The sequence below is a fragment of the Ostrinia furnacalis genome, unplaced genomic scaffold (assembly GCF_004193835.3).
Source record: "Ostrinia furnacalis isolate ACB-3 unplaced genomic scaffold, ASM419383v2 OfSCF0216, whole genome shotgun sequence".
Classification (NCBI taxonomy): domain Eukaryota; kingdom Metazoa; phylum Arthropoda; class Insecta; order Lepidoptera; family Crambidae; genus Ostrinia; species Ostrinia furnacalis.
This window is the reverse complement of record NW_021130455.1, coordinates 522,612-546,249: the sequence shown is the minus strand read 5'-3', so window position 1 is coordinate 546,249 and position 23,638 is coordinate 522,612. Positions and strand designations below refer to the sequence as shown.

At 38.1% G+C, this 23,638-nt stretch overlaps 1 protein-coding gene across 1 annotated transcript; it reads right to left on the bottom strand.

Annotated features, from left to right (window-relative positions):
* Positions 1-1,927: 1,927 nt before the first annotated feature.
* On the bottom strand, positions 1,928-23,226 carry LOC114357411 (apoptosis-inducing factor 1, mitochondrial-like). The gene is made up of 6 exons (XM_028311011.1): positions 23,098-23,226; positions 3,317-3,521; positions 2,655-3,172; positions 2,390-2,542; positions 2,150-2,278; positions 1,928-2,073 (listed from the first exon to the last, which is right to left on the bottom strand). The coding sequence occupies exons 1-6, from the start codon at positions 23,224-23,226 to the stop codon at positions 2,002-2,004; spliced, it is 1,206 nt and encodes a 401-aa protein (XP_028166812.1). The 3' UTR covers positions 1,928-2,001.
* Positions 23,227-23,638: the final 412 nt, after the last annotated feature.

Genomic DNA, 23,638 nt, shown 5'->3' with positions numbered 1-23,638 from the left:
TGTAAGTCAGTGAAGTTGAGATGGCCCATCCTCTGATGCCACAAATTAATATCATTCTCATTTACTGTTGACAATAATGCAGATGTTTCCGAAATATCTCTCAACATATACATATTGTTATGTTGTAAAGCTGACAAAATCAATCTCTTATTTTGGTAAATTCTGCAATATTTTTTCTCAAATATAACTTCACATCCATTTTTTGTCATCTGACTTACAGAGAGAAGATTGGTTGTCAAGGAAGGTACATACAGCACATTTCTTACTTGAATTGTTTGAGGTCTGCCTTTGGAGTCCCTTATCTGCAAATTCACACTACCACACCCTTCTACTGCCACGGTTTTATTATCTGCTACCTTTATACTGCTTACTGTTGAAGGAGACACATCATACATCCATTTTCTCTCTCTACACATATGCTGCGATGCTCCCGAGTCGATGTACCATCTAGTTTTATCCAAGGACTCTGCAACAGAAAAAGCCGCATAATATATGTTTTTTGAATTATTTGTCTGATTCTTCTTCTTTTGAAAGTAGCAGTTTTTACTAATATGACCATATTTATTACAATTGTAACAACGTGGGCCTCTCTTTTGGTAGTTATCTGGTGAATCTTTATGGGACTTTGACATATTTTGTGATTTATTTGACTTAATATAGTAGGCTGGAGAATCTGATACTTTTACATCCTGTAACAGCTTTGTCTTTACAAAATCAGCAGTAATTGACACACCTGAACTCTCTATAGCCATGATCATCGGTTTGTAGACATCGGGGAGGCCAGCAAGTAGCAATGTACCGAGCCACTCGTCTCCTACTACAAAATTTATATTTCTGAGCTTATGAGCAGTTGACATGATTTTATTTATGTAATCCTCAATACCAGAGCTGTTCTCCAAATTTGTTGATATTAAATCTCGCAACAAACCCACTTTCCTACTCAGCCCGGAGTCATCAAACACTTTCTCTAATTTTGACCATACCTGCTTTGCTGTAGTTGCCTCCTGCACATGGACATAGTTGATAGGGTCTATCAAAAGGATTATTTTGGACCTGGCTCTTACATCCTTCTTACTGTCATATTTATAGTCGGCACCCGGTTCTATTGTTTCCCATAGGTCCTCATGTTCCAAGTAGTTTTTTATTGCAAATTTCCACGTAGGGTAATTTTCTCGGCCCACCAGCTTTTCTATAGTTCCGATAGAAATTTGTGAGGCCATGATTTTTGATTGTGCTGAAAAAGCTGAAAAAGTAGAAATCCTACGCGGCGCGGTTGCACTGTTGACGTTCGGTAAACTTTATCCAATTGAATCACGGAACTGTTTCGGTAAGACACTAATTTTATTATCTGAGGAACAATAATGGCCCATAACCTGTTGAATGTTCCTATTATTTATAATATTACTGCCCTAATATCAGTTAATTTGGATTTAGGAAAAATAGAATGAAACAACATTTGCGGTGACAAGAGAAAAGTGACAGATTTATTTTTTAATAAGTATTACATTGCATGAGCACATAATAGATGGCGCTANAAAGGTGTTTTAATTTGTATCACTTGGATATGATTTCTATTAGAAAGTGTTGTGAGTGTGACGCTTGAAAGGAAGGAAGTCAACCTAACCTAACCAACTGCGTATTTCTATACTGTGTAGCTGGAAATTGTGGCGGGAGCTCTTTGACGCGCTGTTTTCGGCGAAGAATTGCGCGCGCAGATTTTGACAGCGCGAAATACCTACTTTAGAAGAAATACCAAGCCTTAAATGAAAAACAAACAATGTTTCTTTCTAGATCACATTATTTTAGGCTACACGCTCAGAAAGTCTGAAGTGATCAAATGGACCTTGGATGCCAGTATCCTACGACGATAATTTTTTCTTCATTCGGCCGAAGGGGAATTTTCTAGCATATTTAGGTGATAAAGGGATTTGAAATAAAACGGCATCGTGGTGGGCAGCGAATGTATTGTGTTCGTGTGTGGCGACGCGGCGGGGGCGGGGCTCACTCGTCCTCGTGCAGCGCGAACAGCTTGGCGGCCTCGAACAGGTCCTCGAACTCGCCCTGCGCCAGCACCTGCGGTCACAAGTAAACGTTTAATGTATGATTGCCAGACGGGTGGTACATCATCCCTCCTCGCCGCAGCCGGTACCTGCCGCGCGACGTGCATGCGGTTGAAGAGGTTCCACAGCAGCACGCCCACCACGCGCCGCTCGCGCAGGTAGAACACCACGCCGCGATCGTAGCGCCGCCCGTCCGCGTCCGTCGCGCCCGCTACGGCCTGGGAATCGAGACGACACTGTTATTTTAATGGGACAAATTGAGAATGCCAAAATGAGTAATGTTTATTCGGTTAACTTTTCACAAAGTAATAAAAATACGGATAACCAACCTTAAGAGGCGCTTCCTCATCTTTGTGCCCACCGTCGGGCGCGGCGGCGACGGCGACGGCGGTGGTGGTGGCGGCGGTGGCGGCGGCGTCGCTCACGGCGTCAGCGGAGAACACGCCCACCGTCGGCAGTCGGGAGTCTATTATACCTATCGCCTGTTAAACATGAAGGCACAAAGGACACCATTAAAATACACTTAAATGCAAATTGTTGACATGTTGACATTGAATTTTTGTTGACATGTTGACAAAATTGGGGTGCACGCACCTCGTAGCCCAGGTCGGGGCCGAGGTCGCTCCAGAACATGCTCTGGTGCGTGTAGGGCTGCGGCGGGCCGGCGGCCGCCATGTTCTGCCCCGCCAGGCGGCCCGACACCACGGCGTGGTCGTGGTGCTCCACGCGCCGCCGGCCCAGCGCCACGTCGTAGAAGCACGCCACGTCGCCCGCCGCCCACACGTCGGCGCGCGCCTGCAGCTCCGCGTTCACCAGCAGCCCGCCCAGCGTCGGGTGCGTCTCCAGCGCCGACGCCTCCGCCAGCTCCGCGGCCGGCTCCGCGCCCACGCACTCCAGCACCAGCTGCGCCTCCAGCGCGCCGCCGTCAGCCAGCCGCAGCCGCACGCCGTCCGCGCGCGCCTCGCTGTCCGCCACCTCCGTGTCCGGCCGCAGCTCCACGCCCGCGCGCTGCAGGCGCCGCGCCGCCTCCAGCGCCAGGTAGCGCGGCAGCACGCCCGCCATCGGCGCCGCCTCGCGGAACACCTGCGTCACGCGCGCGCCCGTGCCGCGCACTGCGACCGACACACGATTCGATTAACATAAAGCGCACATAGAAAGATAAAATAATAAATATTACTACTGACTCATGGATCAATTGTAGTCTGATATGTCAATGATGAACAGCGACGAACGGGAACAAGAACATCGTCACTCACGTCTCTCGGCGAGCGAGGCGCTGAGCTCGGAGGCGAGGAAGCCGCCGCCGACGATGGCGACGTGCATGGTCTCGGGGCGGTCGAGCAGGCGCGCCAGGCGGCCGGCGTCGGCGGCGGCGCGCAGCGTGAGCACGCGGCCCGAGTCGCGCGCCGGCCGCAGCGCCTCGGAGCGGCGCGCGCGCACGCCCGTGGCCACGAGGCAGCGCTCGTAGNAGAAAAGTGACAGATTTATTTTTTAATAAGTATTACATTGCATGAGCACATAATAGATGGCGCTAGTAGTATGATCTTTGCGATTAACTATTTCAACAAGAGCCAAAGTTGAATTTTGGCCGCTTTTATGTGTAATTACTGATTGAAAACCGGAATAGTTTACGTGTAAAAGGTGGGCACTCTGAATTAAGTCTTAGCTAGGCGCAATTCAGTTGTTGGAAATGATCAAAGACAGTCATAAAACGTGAATATTGTAGTTAAATGACGGTTAGAGAAAATTAACGGTCCCTTTGCGGAAGATTAATTTGTCGTCTGGCATTTCTGTTATATTTATTGCAATAATTAAGAGCGATTTAGAGGTGTGGAGTCCTCGACCGAGGCTGCTACAGAAGACAATGGACTCTTAACGATGTGGGTCAAGTTCGTAACGCGCGCTCCATTGGTTGCAAATTATACAAATGTTTACCTGGTCCACAAACTCTGGGCCAGCTGCGGTTGATTAAGAAAGGTTACGACGTGCGATGTAGTTAGTATTCAGTACTTAAACCATTCATTTAATTACATAAATTTTATGTATTCAAGATGCTCAAGTGATAGAGATCCTTTGGTTAATTTATCAAATATAGCTACCGTTGTATTTTGTTTTCAGTTTTTACGACTCCTTCTTTCTCTAGCTTAAAAATACAACAAAACTAAATAAATTAAGTTTGACTGTGGACTCAACTTCATTTTTCTTAAAGGATACCCCTTTGAGAACATAGAGATGTTGAAAATTTCGGAATTATGAGTAAGAACTTACTTAATATAAAGTGCATTGTTTGCTGAGTGTAAAACCCATTTGCATCATGTTATTTGGGTAGGTAATTATGTATATTATTAATTTAAACACTGTTTTACGTATTTGAGGTTTACCGTCTAAACGTCATGTTACCTAATTAATAAATCATCACTTCACTTTTATGTATGAGTAACTAAGTAAGCAGTTAGGTAGGAACTTGTACGTTTGCAAATCCATAGGGAAAACATATGAGGAAATAAAAAAACTATTTTACTGAACGGATTTTATCAAAGTATTAATAATAGATTATTACTCACATTTACATATTAATCCACGACCGTTAAATCCACTATAATAATCGTAGTATCCACTGTAAATACCAGTCCATGCCATTTTACAAAATTCCTTTAATTTGTATTAAAAAATAATAAAATCTTGTCACTTATTTCACAATATTTTCAATGTACATATATGACCGACCATGTTATTTCCACAATATAAAATAAGAAATAACGTAACTGCGAGATGGGTTATCTTATCAAAACGCTAGAATAAATATTTTCGATAAAAGATTTAAAGAATTTGCTATCTAAATTGTAAATATATTATGTATGTAATGTAGGAATCTATACTTCTGAATGTGAGTTATCTTAACACTGACAAGACATCAAGATTTATAAGGATTTAAGTACGTTTATGGAAATCATCATAATTTATATTAAATCAAGATATTAGCTTTATTAAACTGCCCAAATGCCATTTATTTGTCTGGCTCTGGCTCATCAAATGACTGGATGAAATCACCACGAGGAAAATCTACAAGGATTTTTTCAAAGCCTTAATATTTCGTAATGGGTAGCAATGTTTAACCAAGGAATCAATCTATAGAACCTGAGTACCTAGTAGGTACTTTTAAACATGTCGATTAAATAAATTATAGGAAAATTCAGTCTTTTACTGCGTTTGTTGCAACCCGACCGAAATTTCAGGCAAATAAAAGGTATGTCACCATGTACCCGACTAAGAAGAAGAAGAAAATGTATGTCTAAGTCTAAACGCGTTAATTTCCTTTACATTACAGTATAATAATAAACTCAATTTAAATGCTAAAATATACGTAACACAGGATGATGTCTGCTCATCGTCACGGATAATCGCAGCGTTAGAAGCGCGAGAAGGGTGCAATCGCATTACCGCAGCGGATTAGCGCTCTTTGGGCAGGTTTCACCGATTATAATGTTCAGATTTAATCTACTGGTCAGCAAGGTACCTGCGACACCTGTAAGCAGCCGCGCCGCCACCCACCGGAGCGGTAGGGCTTCACGCTTCGGTTTCGTTAAGGCGATAATATTCGTTAAATGGATTAAACACACACACTGTTCCTATACGTGTCTCTACTAATGCAATTTTCTTTTTCCGTTGGAATTTCAGCTCAAAAAATACTTGATTATGTCACTGCATGTCTGCATATGCATGATAAATTCCATGTTTTCTATTTTGATTGTAAACGTTGATGTCATATCAAAGATTACATGATGTATTGTTTAATATTTGTCGGGTGCCAAGGAAAGAAAACAAGCTTAGTGATTTTTTAGAATCATACTGTACCTCTGAGACTGAGAGTGATGAGTATGATTTCTTGGAAAGTAATGTAAGTAAGTATTGTTATGATTTCCTAGTCATGCCATGAATCGTAACAATAATACTCGTATCATTATTTTATTAGTAACATGTTTATCGCAAAGATGTTTATGATCATCATAATTGAACTCGCGACTCTTCGTGACTAATTTAATTTATTTATACTAAGTGTATCTTTTTGATGGCACAGAATTGCGATTTTTACTTTTAAAATTGGTGAATAATATAACTCCATACAAATTAAAAAGGAAAGAAGAAAGTCTACCAAAAGTTGCTTATTAGATAGCTCTACAAGACCGACCAACCGACCGACAGACCAAGGTACAATTACATATACGAGTAAAATTGACTTGATGCTTTTCTAGATGAAACTTAAGCTTAAGTACTCCACGAACGTAAGAACAGAGTAAGAAGTTGTGTTTGTTGGTTGTATTTATTTTATAGGTTGTCTGTTTAATATATTTACATATAGACATTCTTCATCGATATTTATTTCAATATGGCTTCTACAAATAAGTATTCCACCTACGCAAACATCGTAAAGAAAAACAGCGGTATAAGGCCTAAATTTTGAAAAAATATCACTCCGGTATCGCAAAGTAGATGTTAAAACTTTTTTAAAATTAAAGGTAAGTGCGCTACGTTGGATGCGTAGGTCCACAAGGACAATGTAATGCAATGCACGTGTTCTGCGTGTTTAACAGAAATACTTGTAAGTGCTAGGCTGTCGTATAAAAATATAAATAAACTTGCAGCCCTTGACCCAAGCCCTTGACTTTAGTTGGTTGACAAGTATGAGTAAAGGCTGATATAGTCAATGATCTATTTAAACTCGCATTTTAAACTTGCCGGTCGCTAATGTATTAGCAATGGCGTCAGCACAAAGCTATTTTGGGTTGAGATCCAAATCATTACTATTATATTAACCTTTAAAATTCCAGCGCGTATTTTCTTAGGCAGTTTTCCGTGTGTCCTTGGTCAGTCAAGAGCCGACAAATAATAAACCTGTTTAACGGCTAATGTCTGGCCCTATCAGTTATAAATATTTATAACTGACTATCTGCGCGTTGGACAACGATGAATGATAGTTATATCATCGATTGATTACTATCAATGTTATTGATTGTTTTTTAATACTTTATTTATCATAGGTCAGGAAAAATGCATCGATAGCACAAAAGAACAAAGACAAAATGTAGGTTTAAAGTGAGTAATTAATTAATTAAAAAACAATTATTTACGTCGAACCAATCAATAATTAAGATAAATGCTATAAATAAATGAATTGTTTGCAGATTGACTCTAGGTACGTCTAATTTAAGAGGTAAAGTAACGGCTTAATTTATCAACGTTCTAATCTACTGGTTTGTAGTAAATTACGAAAGTTTTTAACAATGCGAGGCCTTGGACAGAGCTGTTAATCGATTTTTAAAATAATCTCACTAAAACAAACCAGGGTGTTTGTTGTGGACTTGTATTCAAGTTGTTGTAAAGGTAAACGTCCGAGGCTGGTCATTGCCACAAAACTTGGTCGATCTATTTGTCGCATTTCGATGTTTAATTGATGGCCAAGCAAATAATAATATAATCATACGAAGAAGCAAGCATTAGGTACGTAAATCGATTCACCGAGACAGAGTCGTACATTTGCTTCTAATAATACGATATTATTAGTAGGTTCATCGCAAGGTCGTTTCTACAAATCGGCCATTCTCAGATTAGCTAGTTTTTACGTGTCCGGGCTGTTAAATCCTTAAAAATGACAAATTAGAGACATGCAAGTATTTTTATATGTTACTTAACAACCCTATCCAGTTGTGCATAAAATCATAGGCCTCTATTTTAAGTATAAGTGGCTAAATTAATTTCATGAACCTCTGTTCTATAATTACCGTGACGCGTCCGCACACCGACTTAATGTTAAAAGTTGGCTGTAATTTTTAAGTCGTATAGATTTGATTTACTCCATTCAACATTTTAAAGAGTTTATAAGATTGTCTTATGCTTAGCAAAATATCTATTCAATAGAACCATTCTGTAAATAATTATAATTAAAAAACCGCTTGTCCGAGCTAAAGCCCTAATTACCGTTACGTTTTCTGTTCGTGGTCATACTAGCCTAAATAATAGTATTATACACATCATTACCGCACGTGGCGCTAGCCCTTAGTTAGTGCCTTGACCTGTTAGCAAGTGGATGTCTATTGCGTTGGCGTAACCGTCGATGAATTGCGTAAGAGTATAATTACCATATCTTTGGTTTTCAATTTTTCTAATTACCATGTCTTTATTTTTATACTAGATTTATAAAGGTTGATCCACGTTGTTAGTTTAAATAGAAACATTACTTTGGCCTCCGTACATTGTAGTAAGACAGTATTTGCACACCCTGCAGATTTTGGAAATTTTGAAGAAAAACTATCTTTTTATAATTTCCATGTACTAATTACCATATATTTATAATCACCGTTGTATGACATTGTTACCTACAAATTGCACTCACGATTGAATAAGTATGATGATAAAATATATAAAAAAATACCTAGACTTTTCTTCCAATCTGACGTCAACATTTTGAAAAGCTTTCGTTAGAGTTACCTCGAAATAGATTCGATTTCATGACGAATGTTCAGCTTCAGTTGCTGCATGGTTGTTGGANAGAGATTTAAGGTCCCTCCCAACCCGAAGATTTCTATATCTTCTTCCCTGGAGGTAAACGTCAATGTCATCTCTTCTCTAAATATAATGAGACCGCTCGGACACCGAGCCCACAGCGTGGTAGGGGTGGGGTTGCCCGCTCTTTTGTTTTTTAATACTACTACGCTGAATATTGTGTGCGGATTGGGTTGTCGTACAGGGGTACTACATGGTAAAATAAATCTCTTCGGCGAAAACAGGATAATTTAGATCGAACTTCACTTGGTAAGTTCGTTTGATCATTCAAATATTGATTGTATTAATTTTTATCATTTTTATAAATGTATCTCTAAAACAATCAAAAATGAGTCGTGTTACTCCTTCTTTTATACTGATTACTATCAGTTTCCCTTATTATAGACCAGCAGCAATCCGCTAACATATTTTTATCCCAAATTCCTTGATATCTTTCCTCAAAAACCTTCCAATCCTGGTGAAAACTTTCGCCATGCTCAACACTCACGCTTCCCAGGTGCTCACGAAAAAAATCCAGGTGATAATGTAAAAAATGAATTTTAACGACTTATTTACACCCATTCTTTGGTAATTCCTCAATAATTTGGAAATAATTTCTGCATAATTCTCAGATAAAATAGTTTTCCAGGAAACTTTTCACTACTGCTTTAAATTAATACCAAGCATCTTTCCCTTACTGGAATTGTTGGTTAATGACGGATAAAGACTCCTTCAGATTGTAGCACAGGTTTTGTGACTGATGCAACATCAGGATATTGTATGTTCTTGGTTTTTGTTGTTACAACCAGTAGTTTTAGTGAGGCAGAAGTAACAGTCATTATTTTGATTTGTTGGTTCTCTCCGTGACATTGGGGTGCCGAATCGTATATGTTTTCTTTTTCCTGCAGCCTAGTGCAATAATATACTTCTCAAATTTTCGCTGGTGTAGCACCAGGAACACATTTTTTATCAGGTTTGTTACCGAGATTTGAAAGTAATAGAAATAGGCCCGTTTTACGGCCTTAGTGATTGGTCTTTTCTTTTTTGACAATATAATTTGACCACAAACTCAGCAAAAGTTATTTGGGCTTAATTTACACTGCCTTGGTGATATTTTAAAACAAGTGAAAATGTTAAAATAATACTTAAACGCAATTAAAATAAAGTAGAAACTCCGACACAGCTAGCAAGACAGCTTACTTAGGTTAATGTGGATATCTCAAAAACTTGACGTGATAAAAATATGAGACATATATTTTTGTAATAAGGGGACTGGTAGAAAACACATCCAATATGAATTATCTTTGGGTAAAAGAAAAACTTTTTTTTTTGTAAACTAGTGTAATCGATTTAAGGCAATTAATATGGAGGCTTTTTAAAGCGATAGATTGGGATTGTTTATACGGTTTTAAAAATATAATTAATTGAATGATTTCACGTTTTATTAGATGGTAAATAGATAAACAGAACTTATACTTTATACCATGAAAATGTTTGTTTAAGTCAAATTGACGGCGGGATCAGCTCCCCCTAGACAAGTTACACTTTTTGATCGACTCGAAAACAAGTCCTTCGTAACTCCATATAAAAAGGCCTTTCGACCGTTTTTCGACTGGTTTGCGATTAAAATGTACACTTTGTCCGACTGTAGTCTGAAATAATAAAATATTTGAATTTGAATTTGTCTAGACCCTCAGATCCTGAAGCGGTGGTGAAGCGTATTATACAAACGCTTACTATTTTTGAAACCCTAAAATACACGTATTCTACTATTTTAATACCATATCGGATAAGAGCAAGCTCTTGTTATTAAATGTGATTAATTAAAGTCATCCATTTTTAATTTTACTGCCTCAGATCATGAGTTTCACAGTGACTCTACATACGAGTATATCGTGACTTGAAATTCTCAAGTCTTTACAGCAAGCCGAACTGATCAACTGCAAAAGTTTGCTTTATTTATTTATATACCCTTTTCCTCTAAATCACACTATCGGACCCCCACAGCTCTATAAATGTAACTTTGTCACACATTGTTACAAAGAGTAGGTTACTGGCAGTAAATACAGCGTTATAGCGTTTATTTGTGCCTAAAAGGTTTCGTCGCTAATCCGAGCCGACGGGATTTTGGCACGGGTTTCGATGAAACTAACAATAATAATAATATGTGTGTTAGAAAAACAATGTATTTTATTTGCTGAAGTTTACGATATTATTATACGTATGGTATTGCAATCTAGCGAAAAAAATATCGGATTTCGTAGAAGGTGGAGAGTGGGTGCAATGGGGTTAAATGAGGTACCTCTCTTGTGCTATTTTGAGCCACTATTAGGTAACCAATAAATCAATCAGAGTGGAAAGTCAAAATAATCTAATCTAAATATAACTCAAAGGTGACTGACTGACTGACTGACATAGTGATCTATCAACGCACAGCCCAAACCACTGGACGGATCGGCCTGAAATGTGACATGGCAGGTAGATTTTATGACGTAGGCATCCACTAAGAAAGTGCAAGAAAGGATTTTTTCCTGGCGGCTTGGTGACTGGAATTNAGAGAAAAGTGACAGATTTATTTTTTAATAAGTATTACATTGCATGAGCACATAATAGATGGCGCTAGTAGTATGATCTTTGCGATTAACTATTTCAACAGTTTGATTGAAAGATGATTATGAAGTGCTGTTTTACAAAGTTTGTATCGCAAAATGTGTTGGTAAGTGCATAACTCTACAACTTCTGGACCAATTTGGCCAAAGATGGTTTTTACGGCGAGAAAAATTATTCTGGGAAAACCCTAAAAACAGCGTTTTTTTCACGCGGGCGAAGCCGCGGGCAGAAAGCTAGTTCAAAATAGATTCTTAAGCAAAACAGAGCCATTGAAAAATCCAAAGAATATTCTTTGCATATGCAAAAATCTTATTATATAAAAGAAAGTCGTGTTAGTTACTTCGCTTATAACTCAAGAACGGCTGAACTGATTTAGCTGAAAATTGTCAGGGAGGTAGTTTAGAGCCAGGAGAAGGACATAGGATACTTTTTATCCCGTTCGAAACAAAAAAAAGTCTGCTTATTTATTGCCATTAAGGCGGAACAAAGTTCGCCGGGTCAGCTAGTATCTAATAATCCCAACTATGGTGAAGTCTCGTAAACTTTTAAATCGAGTGAGGTTGAAACGTTGCATTCCATTTTGGAAGACCGCCAACTTGAAACTGCTGTAAAACGTTCTAGAATTTTCTAGAACTAACCCTCTAAAATGTCCATTAGAAGATAAAGCAATAAACTATTTAATGCTGACGGTAGAATATCAAGCTGTAGTCTGTGATATCTAATACAGTTGTTTTAGGTGCCATTTTCCAACAGAAAATATAAACTCTGATGTGTTGGCGACTGTAAAAACACAAGATAAGTCAACTTACTCGTACTTGATTAACGCCCGTATTCACAAACATTACTATGAGGTCTCACAATGCGCGTATACGAACAGGGTCACCCACGAACCAATCACAGAGCTCTATTCAACGCTGTGCGTTCGATTTGCTGCTTCACTTAAGCAAGCTTCGTTTGTGGATACGGGCGTCAATATCCCAACCAAGTCACTACTGCACTACCGTTATAAAATATTACGGGTTTGAGTGTGAAAATATTGGTCCTACCAAAAATGTTCATGTACAATGTTGCTAAGGCGTGACCATAATGTCTCGGAGTCTTCTAGTGACTTGACCCACTTTTAACTTGGTCCACGGGCCAAGTCGCCGCTGGTTTGAATTTTTTAACAATGGTTTTTTTTCTGTAACTGGGCCCACCTTTAAGATTCTAGATTTATGTCTCGCACTGACTGTCAGAAAGTTATCAGATAGAATAGAGCCAAGCTTCCAACTCTATACGTTCGAACTCTACAAACCCTTCTTCACAACACCTTAGTCAAAATATTATGTGACTTGACCGTTTTGTTACGAGAACCATTTGTATGACAAAAAAGGAATGATGCTAAATAAGTTGCTCTCCTTGATGAGTATAGACTATGAGCATTTCTATGTAATGTAAAGTTTTTACAAATGGTACAATGCAAGTAAATGTACCACGTTTGGTTCGTAGAAGGGTGGCCACTACATTTGTGAAACCTTTGTTTGTCGCAACTATATTATAGACTCGGTACTGACACTAGAACATTTCATAGAACGGCTCGTTGGTCTGTTACAAGTTAGTGCACTAGTTTATGCCTAGTCACCTTTACGGCCTCGTAATATTCAGCTCATAGCTCGTAGAGACGATGGCCGTTGGGGCAGGAAAGTTCTCGAGTGGCAACCCCGGGCTGGAAGACGTAGCGTGGGCAGGCCTCCTACTAGGTGGACCACGATCTGGTAAAGGTCGCGGGAAGAGCCTGGATGCGGGCAGCGCAGGACCGTTCATTGTGGAAAACCTTGGGGGAGGCCTTTGTCCAGCAGTGGACGTCATTTGGCTGAAACGAACGAACGAACGAATATTCAGATTCAGCAATATAATGATAATAATCATTTCTCTCCCAACACGTAGAATTGGGCCCATATTTCAAATACCAAACCTTTTCGGAATATGCAAAATCGAAATATAACTCCAAAATTGAGATTTCAGTCGGAGCGTTTTCTGGCACACCTCCAACGAACGGAGCCATATTTGGAGACTAAGATCATGTGGGCTTTGACCTGGTACCCTTTGAATATTGCATTGGGACGTGTCCTGATTGCCGATTGAGTTTGAATGAGGTGATTGTTGTTGTTTATGCGTGTAGTTCAGCGGCCATTCTTTTTATTTTTACGTAAAGTTACTGTTACAGTTACTCACTTATGACTTACCACTTTAATCTATAAAACTTTCAAACTCATATACTATATTTTGAGCTTAAAGGGACACGTCACACAACTTGTAGGGGCTGGTTCCCACGGTGATCTAGTTTTGAAGAATCCAGTAATGTAGGATCACGCAAAACTGGACTGTCGCACAAACAAACACATAATGTGTTTAAAATTCGCCTAACTTTGAACGAATCGGTTTTTGCGGGACACTGCAAACGGGATGTTCGTGTGAGCGTTATATTAAAACACGTATACCGACTTCTAAATGAGATCTTGCAAAAAACAGTTCCTGCAAAAAACGGGATGTCTCTGTGGGAACAAGCCCTTAGACTCTCATCATCCTTTGAAAATATTTACATTTTCAAAGAATGATATTTTCATTAGAAAGGAAAATGGTAGAAATTAGTTCTCAGTAGGGCTTCCAATCCCGCACCCCATGCTCGATCCCGGTATTGGCGGGAGTTGGAATTCAAATCCCGCGGGATCCCGGTATTGGCGGGATCCCGCATATAATTATGAAAAATATTATGCGAGGCAAATAAAACAATACATTAATCAAATTAAATCAACGTAATTTCACTTAAGTAACGTTAAATGAGATCAATCAAATTACACTTCAATTACTGAGATCAAATATAAAAATACAATCAAGTACAATAGAAAAAAAACAGTTTCAGCTGAATGATAAATAATTATTTAGTTTCTTTCATTTTTTTTTATCATTCAATTGGAAATGTTTGCGAAGAAAACATACCATGTCTAAAGTGTCGTCTGCCAAACTGCAGCGTATTTTAGAGGCAATATAGCCAGCAGCAGAGAAGGCTCTTTCGGCTTCCACACTAGTCGGTAGTATTCCTTTTAAAGAATTATATGTAAATGGGAGATATTTCCCCATTAACCCTCCGGACTCATAAGACTCATAAAGAGTAATTTCTTTTTTTATGATCGATTCGAGACTGTTAGCTCGAGATGGTGACGGGAAAATTACGTTAACTACATGCTGATGATATAGTTAACTCCAACTCTTCTTGTAAAGTAAGATCAGGATCAGATGGCGATACTTCACAGTTGTTTGTTCCTTGAAGAAGACCTTCCTCTGTATGTGTGGTGAATTTAAAATGCCGAACTTCATTCTCATGACGAATTCTTTAATTTGTTTTCGAAGTAAATTTTTCGATGGAAGACAGAATGTTTCATCGTCATTTGACGCACAGTAATCACACGGATTTTGAAGGTACCTACATCAAAAGTGCATACCTACATACATACATACATCGCGGTCGCGAATGGTCGTGCGCATGTTTCTTTACAGTCCCGCAAATCCCGCGGGATCCCGCACCCGTAATCCCGCAGCACGCGGGACTAAAAAATGATGCGGGATCCCGGAATACCGAGATCTCGGTATTGCGGGATTGGAAGCCCTAGTTCTCAGTAAAACTAACTTATCCATTTGGGATAGCTTAAACATGGAGTGCAGGTGCGGTTTTGTTCCCCAGTCGATGAAGCACTTGATGTCGTGCCCTGAGTGCCCAAGCAACTGCACTTAGGAGGATTTGATGAGTGCTGCTGACAACGCCACTCTTGTGGCGGAGTTTTGGGCTGACACTGTGTAGGTTTGTTGTCGACACGAAAAGAAGAAGTAAAACTTACAAAGTAAAATTACGATCCTCGAGTAAATTGAAATTGAGCCATTACGTAAGCGATTCTTAAAATGAATGGCACTTACGCATTACGTCAGTAATACGTCAAAATATAAATGCTCGTGTAATAATTGATACGAGACATGTTCAATCCAGACAAAAGGCCGGCGATACATCAAGCAAAGCTCGTAAATATGGCACAACCGACAATAATGGGTATAAAACGCGTACCAGCCGCAACAAAACATTCCCAAGATCTCAGTAATTATATGAGGCCATAAATTATGTTACGTCATACATCATGCGTACATGACGTAGAGAACCTGTAAAGTACGGACGAAGAAACTAGACAGGTTTTATAAGGTAGGCTTCCAAACTGGTATTGAATGAAAGGTAATAGATTTATTTAGTCGTCGTGATCGAGTTCAAATTGGACGAAGAATTTCTGAAGAATCCCTGTACGTTTTAATGGTAGCCTGGCCCGGGATGAAACAAAAGCTTGATTAGCACCAGCTGTAAACTATTTTTTTGTGGCTTAGCACTATAGTTACATCAATGAATCAATCCTGTCACGTAAAAAAAAATGAGGATATCACGTAAGTAACTCATTCGTGTCCTCCCCAATTCGTCCTTAGCGTTTGGAAGTGACAGAGACCAAAACTTACATTTGCCCTGATGAAAAAAGGTCGTGTTCTTTTAGTGGGCTCAATGACCTGATGATGGTGTAACTTGCTAGACACTAGTAGCATTCTGGATAAAATTATAATCTCATAATCTCTAATTTTAATAGGAAAGCTTCGTCGGTTTCGGCCGGTACATTATAAAGGTAGCAGGGAAGCGCTGGACGCAGGCCGCTACCAATCGATCAACATGGAAAGCACTGGGGGCGGCCTATGTTCAGCAATGGACGTCCTATGGCTGAAATGATGATGATGATGATGATGATGAATTGGAAAGCTAACTTTACTGAAGTTTAACTACATTGGATAGTATTTTACTATTGTGACCCCTAGGTTATGACGACAGATCCTCTGATCTCCTAATGACCATCGTAGATTAGAACCCTGCCCCAAATGTAAAGGCAGTGTCCAAACTTTGTATTCTAATACCAGCAGTTTGAGTATATTACACTTTAACTAAATTGTGAGAGCGACGAACTACGTAATATCTGTTTCAATTTGCAAGTTTAGCTGAACGTCNGCTGATTACTCAATAATGGTACCTTTCCCAGACTTTCTGACACCACTATAGTATTTATATGAGTATGTTAACATGGGCTGGTCTCGGCTCATATACCCATTTACCTAACACCCTGTAGAGTAATTTTAACTCATAAGGTAACCCCACAAAAAAGAAGTTAGCTGGAGTGAAATCGGGGCTTCCTGATTTCCAGGAGATGTCACCTCTGCGTGAAACATGTCTCATACCAGATATTTATTTTCACTAATAATATAATTGATATTAGCATGTTAAATCATTAATTAATATTAATATAATACCCTTAAAATCTAGCCATATAACCTTCGCCCTAAGAAGAGGAGATTGTCCAACAGTAACACTTACCTGGCGTGAACACATTAAGAACAAAAGGGAACAAATGAACAGACAATGGGCTTTTTCAAGGCGAGAGTGTATAGGCACTTTGTACCATCCTAGACTGCATGCCTAGACTACTGCCTTGTTATGCATAGAAAAAACTTCGTGATATGCAATGGATACTGGGCAGAAGAAGCTTGGAGAACAAACTATTTACAAATGCATCCTAAGACCCATGTAGACATATGGCATCGACCCAGCCTCGCAAATGTAGAAATACTTTGACGTTTTCAAAATAAAGTATTAAAAGTATTGAGCTGTGCACCTTGGCTTACAAAGTCCACTGAAGTGATACCAAACGTCAAAGAGGAAATCTATTTGCTGCATATCTTCTGAATTCTGAGAACTCTACATTCAGGCTCAGGAGAAAGCGAATAGCATCAATCTGAAAACGTATTGTAAAAGAATCGAGGTGACAAATCATGGGTTGTGCAGAGCTGGTGGAACTGTCATTATTACAAATTCAATCCAATCTTATAATGGCTGATGGCTGATCGCAGATAGATTAAAAAGAAGAAAAAAACGCTAATATCATTAATACATTTTTCGATATATGCATATCCGAAAAGTACAATTTGTGAGACCATTTGAGATCCATTATCTGTAACACATTTAAAGCAAATAAATGATGATTCAGATTCTGATTCAACTAAATGCTCTCATTTGAAATGTGACACGTAGCCCCTTCCTGCTGAAACTAAGTGTTATAGCCTTGATTCTTGCAGTATACTGAAAATATCAATGCAAGATGTTGTTTTTTTGTTATTTTACATATATTTTCTAATTACCGTTAGATTAAGTATTAGCCTTATCTAATTACCGTGACCATAAAATTTTTGTGTCTCATTTACGCGGAAACCGCTTTGAATAATTTGACGCCTTTACGATTGTTAAATTCGTACTTTTCAGGTGTTTTATATTTCAATGCGTTTAAGTCAATTAAGCCAAATTTCAAAAATGATATGGTAATTAGGCTGAGAACGCCTAATCGTGAGAATGACCGAAATAAGTAAAATACATTCTAAGCTTACACCACTTAAATTAACGGATCCAACAAAATACAAAGAGTAATAACTGTTATTAGTTATTAGTAGAGACCTCAATACTTTTTTCATCGGAATTGAGTGGTTCAATAAAACAATAATGATTAATTACGTTCTCGTCAGTTTCATAATTATCGCTATCTATACTGTAAGAAATAATCTTTCAAGGTTTTAAAATGAAGGTAAATAAATTTTAACGGATACAATTTATTAGTTATCCATAGCTGACCTATTCTGAAAAATGGCCTCACTATTTTCACTAATTATAATGAAAAATAAGCAATAGCCCAAATGTATATTGACTCTACATTCAGGTTAATATTTTTAATAACCCTTAGGTATTCCATAATAATGAACGTTAGTTGTAAAATGCATATTTACGTATAATACTTATGTTTGATTCCAACAATATTCTTTCAATTATTTCAAAATAACGGTATTAACACACTTTTCCTCTGAATATTATCAACAGACAGGCATCGATGCACGATATTTTTTAATCTGTGTCAAAACAAAATTCATGCGGACGTGATGTGTCTGGATGCGCCGCGGGGAAAGATAGAATAAATATGCAAATACGAATACGTTTCCGGTTTTTATATTTAGAAAAATTAGGTTAAATACCTACTATTCCTTGGAAGACTCGAATCGTCTATAGTCTATGGGTGGTGCGGGTAAAGATATTTCTGGTGCAAGTGACAATGTTCGCCAAAGTGTGTCCACGGCCGGCGGTGACCGCGAAGTTCACTGAACCATCAACTCGGGAAAAGTCGACTATTTTCAAGCTCAATCGTTTTTGGCTCAATATTTCAATAACAAATCGTAAATTCCAATACTGTTTGTTTTAATGCGCCGCTTATGTGTTTTTCTTTTAGATACGGTTTTTTTACAGCGTTGAAATGCTTAAGTTTGGAATAGTAAAACGTGTCACTGCACTGGGGCAAAATATGTTTTACTTGGCTTGTAGGTATGTAGTGTAGGCCACAAATATGAAAACTAGAATGCTAACTAGAGAATATAAATAGTTATAGTTATTAGCATTTTGTAAGCATTTTAACTGTTCTTAGTAAGTGCATCTTTTTAAGTCAGTTGTTGTCTAAGACTAAGAAAAGCTTTTTTTACGTAATCATTTGATTCATTGTGAATTTATGAGACTCGGTTCTGTTTCTTAAAAAAAAACGAATCATTTAATGCTGCTATTGCTGTATCGATTGAAAGCCAACGCAATTTGGCTACGTGTAGATGTTTACGTACATTTTGATTATCGTGCTTATATTCACGGTCTCAATATAGAGCGCTCACAATGTCTTAGTAACTATGTATAAAACAATAATAGAATAGTTTTACTGTATACAAAACCGTGAAAAATACAAAAAGAATAAAATAAAATAAATAATAAACTTCAATATTATTTTTCTAATCGCTCTACATTTTCGTATCCACCTATCTTTTTGGAAAAAAAATCACCTATGCGAAAACTAATCGACTGATTTTTCTCTGAATCCTACTGCAACCTATTGAATTAAGGAAGCGTTATAAATCAAAAAGCATCATTCTACACGCATCATGCCACGGGAAAAGCTAGTCAATTATAAAATCTCACGAGTCTGTGCAAGGGAGGATGAGGGCTTCCTGTTATTGTCTATTAGAAATGAATTCTAACTAGCTTTGCAATACTTATCAAACTGCAACTCGGTTAATGCATCTGGTTGCATCCTACAGTATCTTTTGTCAAGTCAGATGGTGCCTTACCTGTAACAAAACAAAAGAAAGATTATTAATCGTGTCGTAACGATTGCATGTATCGTGCAGAGAGAAAACAATGAGAAGATGTAAAGGGCATTGTGTGTTTACGCACCGTTCCCGCGCACAATGGCTGGCGGCAAATTGCAAGGGATTGTGGAGCCGGCGCGCGCGCACCGTGCGTGAACAAGTACCGCTGTCATTCACAAATGAAAGCTCGACATTTACATCAAATGCACTGATATAAACCGTTAATTAACACAACTGAAAGCAGTTTATTACGCCGAATAAGTAGGACATACGTGTAAAGATGTTTTAATCTATACTTATAATAAATCTGTAGAGAGATCAATTCTGTACATGAAATATATTTTCAAAATAACTATCAGGGGGTGATTAGTGATCGATACTGATGCCAAAAATGCAATCAGTAAAATTTTTGTCTGTCTGTCTGTCTGTCTGTATGTTCCTTATAGAAACAAAAACTACTCGACGGATTTTAACGAAACTTGGTACAATTATTCTTCATACTCCTGGGCAGGTTATAGGATACTTAAGAATTCCCACGGGAACGGGCATTAGCGGGAAAATCCTTTTGTATGAAAAATCTAAACCGCTTAAGTTAGACGCTTGAAATTTGGCAAGCAGGTACCTTAGTAAACTTAAAGGTTAGTTATAACAGGATATTGCAAAATTCCTACGGGAACGGGAATTAGCGAGAAAAAACATTTGTATGAAAAAATCTAAGCCACGTAACATAGACNGGGGGGGGGGGGTGTTGGGCCTCCGGTACCCTCACTCACTCGGCGAAACACAACACAAGTGCTGCTTCACGCCGGTTTTCTGTGAGGCCGTGGTATCACTCCGGTCGAGCCGGCCCATTCGTGCCGAAGCATGGCTCTCCCACAAAATATTATATGGCGCGTGCTCGTTATTTTATAGAGATTATGGCTGGTATACTACCACTAAGTGTTGCAAGAAGGCCGAGGTGGTCACGAATCACGACCTATAATAATATGCGGGCATTTTCTTATTGTTTTCTTCTATGACTCATGAATATGACTGTACCAGGTTGTTGAGCTATACAACAAATTAATAGCTTGTTAAAATATTGCTCTTCAATCACAAGGACAAGTGAATGGGATGTTAAAAATAAGTATAACAAGTAGGTTTTTGTCTTGCTCCGAAACCGAGGGTGATTAAGAGACAAAACAGACTAAAATGAATTCATAATTTGACTTACAATGGTTAAGCACTGCCTAAAAATAGTAAACCAATTGAAATATAACAACTCCATGATGGCTTCGAATTGTTAGCTTACATCGTACAAAATATTATTTTTGTAGGTAAAAAATTAGATATTACTTATTTTATTATTTTCACCTGCTTGACTCGGTTGGAGTTTCAGAAGGTTCTAGCTATTATTTTGATATTTATTCAGCGTGTCAACTTCAAGTAACCTTCTTGTTCACACATGTTCATAAAGAACATCTGAATCTACAATATGTTGTGAATGAAAAGCTATGAAGGAAATTATTATTGACTCAATTGTTTGATGCGACTCGTTTCGCGACATCGATTAAAGTTAATAGTCGAATTGTAACTGGTATCAGAAGTATGTCTAGGTTGCATCCGTGACTCGGATGACTTGATGGCTCGCAACCTTGCGAAACCTGCAATTTATCCCAATGAAAATGAGAATATAAAGCTTAACGCACTATCTATAATATTGAATGAAGAATGAGCAAACATTTTTTTTCTTTTGTGGACTCAAATCGCAATGTAAATTGTTACCAGACATTGTCTACAACCAATAAGGAACTTATTTACACGGAAGGTCATTAACATTTTATCTGTGACTGAACAAATTTTTCAAGGCATTCATATTGGACAACAAATAAATTGAATAACAAATGCTTTGCGTATGTACTAAGTTAAGTACAGAAGCTAAAGGACGCAAGAGATGCGTGTAACGCCTACTAAACGTGCTTCGCTATGTAAATCTTGCTTGAAATAAGTAAGAATGATGAACATAATTAACATTCAAACACGTAAATGCAAAGCCGAGGATACACAATATCTACTTTATAATTCAAAGTCACGTCCATCAGCTTGCAGAATAAATATACATAGTGCCTTCGTGTACCCAAATATATCAATAAAATATTTCAGTAACAATAGCATAAAATGCTATGTAACGTAACTGGTAATGCGTTACAATAATAATATAAATGCACAGGCAATGCACTTCTGAAATGCAACGCGATACGACTCAAGTTTTAATATAGGTACACGTGTACTGTAGTAGAACTGTAGGTATAGAAGGTAAATACATATTGTTAGCATTTACCTTATACTTGCAATTACAACAAAACATATTATATCAGTTGGAAAATGAACCAAGTAGTAATATTCTAGATTCTATTGGTAAACTCTACAAGATCTCGCAGATATGAAAGCTTACTTTTTCAGGAATAAATGAATGTGTAGAAGGTTACTGCGTTCATCTGCTACAGTGATGATAATACAAATATGTATATTAAGAAATATTAGGTTACGAGAGCAGAACTAAAATTAATCGCTACCTTGGGAACGCTGACTTTGAGGTTAGTGAATGTTTTTTCTACAGAAACTAAAGCAAACTGGCCGTAACTAAAATCTCGATTCAAACTCAAGTATATTTTCAAGTACTTTAGTATAAGTCTATTCTTAAATGTACCCAAATATCTACACTTGTAAGTTTAATTCAGATCCAAGTTTATAATAACTGTTACACTGTTCGTAAAAAAATACTCATGACAAGAACGCACTATACTTTCGGCTTCTGCCAGGAATATCAATGGCGCCATATACATAATGACGACCATATCGAGGCCTCACTTTCCCTTGCGAGTAGAGCAAGTAAGGGCATCGAAGATACCACCAGAATAAAGTACCTACCTACCTATTTATTATACTGACAGCAGCACAAAATTGCCTACGCGTTTGGTATGTTTCTGACGTCAAATTGCAATAGTTCGATAAGGTTTACTTTGTTAAATATAATGTTAAAGTAATGCGTAACATTTAACTTATCACGGATAGAACTCTACACTGATTCGTTCTAGTATTGTTGTATGATTACAGCGTTATCAAAGACGTCACGTAGGTGAACATTGTTTTGAAGTGTTACATTATAATTACTGCATTCGTTAAGCTATGGAGTGAGTCATCATGAAGTCATGGTCCTCAGTCTAGCAAAGCAAATATTAATAACCTTTTAAGATATAAAATTAGATTCACAACGTTTTAAAGCAAGTGGCTTAGATAAATTGCTCTTGGATGGTGTAACCGACGTCGATTTCAGATAAAATATAAGCGTATAAAATTAGTAGTGGTTTTTGTGATACAATGAGTCACATTGCGAGCAAAAACTGGCGAATCGTTACAATGAGAATGACCGGTAAAGGTGCTAAGTCCGCGGTCTTATATCGAGATGTTCGTTTTTTATGTCGAGTCAATAATAACTTAATAATTGCGATAGAAAAATGTGCTCGGTCAGTAGAAGAGGGTTATAGTCCAAAGTTTAGGTAAATGTTTTTAATATTAAGTGAAGATGTTTGCCAAACATAACAATTTAACAAAAGTAGGTAAGTAATACGAGCATGTGCTTGCATTGCGTGAAACAGACGAAACGGACACCGCATCCGGCGGGCTGCGCGGCGCTCAAGGCGAACTTTCCATCGGGGGCCGCGTGCGAGCCGCCTACCGGGCCGGACAATGTCGTCATTTTGCTAGTAAAACGCTAAATTTGTTTAATTTTGAGTGGTTAACAATATTGCCAAAAGTTTCTTCCATCCGGCTTAAATGTGTGCTGATAACGGGATAGTATGGAAAAGAAAAATTAAAGAAAGCCAATTGAAAATAGCTAACAAATTAAATGTCTTCAAATTGGGCTTCAATCCTCTACAATGTGAAAATATGTAACAAAATAATACCATAGTAGAATTTTATTGTACACAGTATTACATTAGAGCTATACTTAATGATTCAACCGAATGCCTAAATCATAGAAAAACAAACACTCTTGTTTCACTGAAAGCGTTGCCAAATCCCTGAAAAATACGTTTGTTTACTGAAACATAAGAAAAGCGTGCGAGTACTACTAAAAGCGTAGCAGGAAAATTAAAGTTATCATGGGA

Coding starts and splice junctions, on each gene's coding strand:
- LOC114357411 (XM_028311011.1), bottom strand. CDS start 23,226: ATGACGACATTGTCCGGCCCGGTAGGCGGCTCGCACGCGGCCCCCGAT. Junction 2,279..2,389: donor ATGAGGAAGCGCCTCTTAAG/GTTGGTTATCCG, acceptor CTCGATTCCCAG/GCCGTAGCGGGCGCGACGGA. Junction 2,074..2,149: donor GCATGCACGTCGCGCGGCAG/GTACCGGCTGCG, acceptor TTGTGACCGCAG/GTGCTGGCGCAGGGCGAGTT.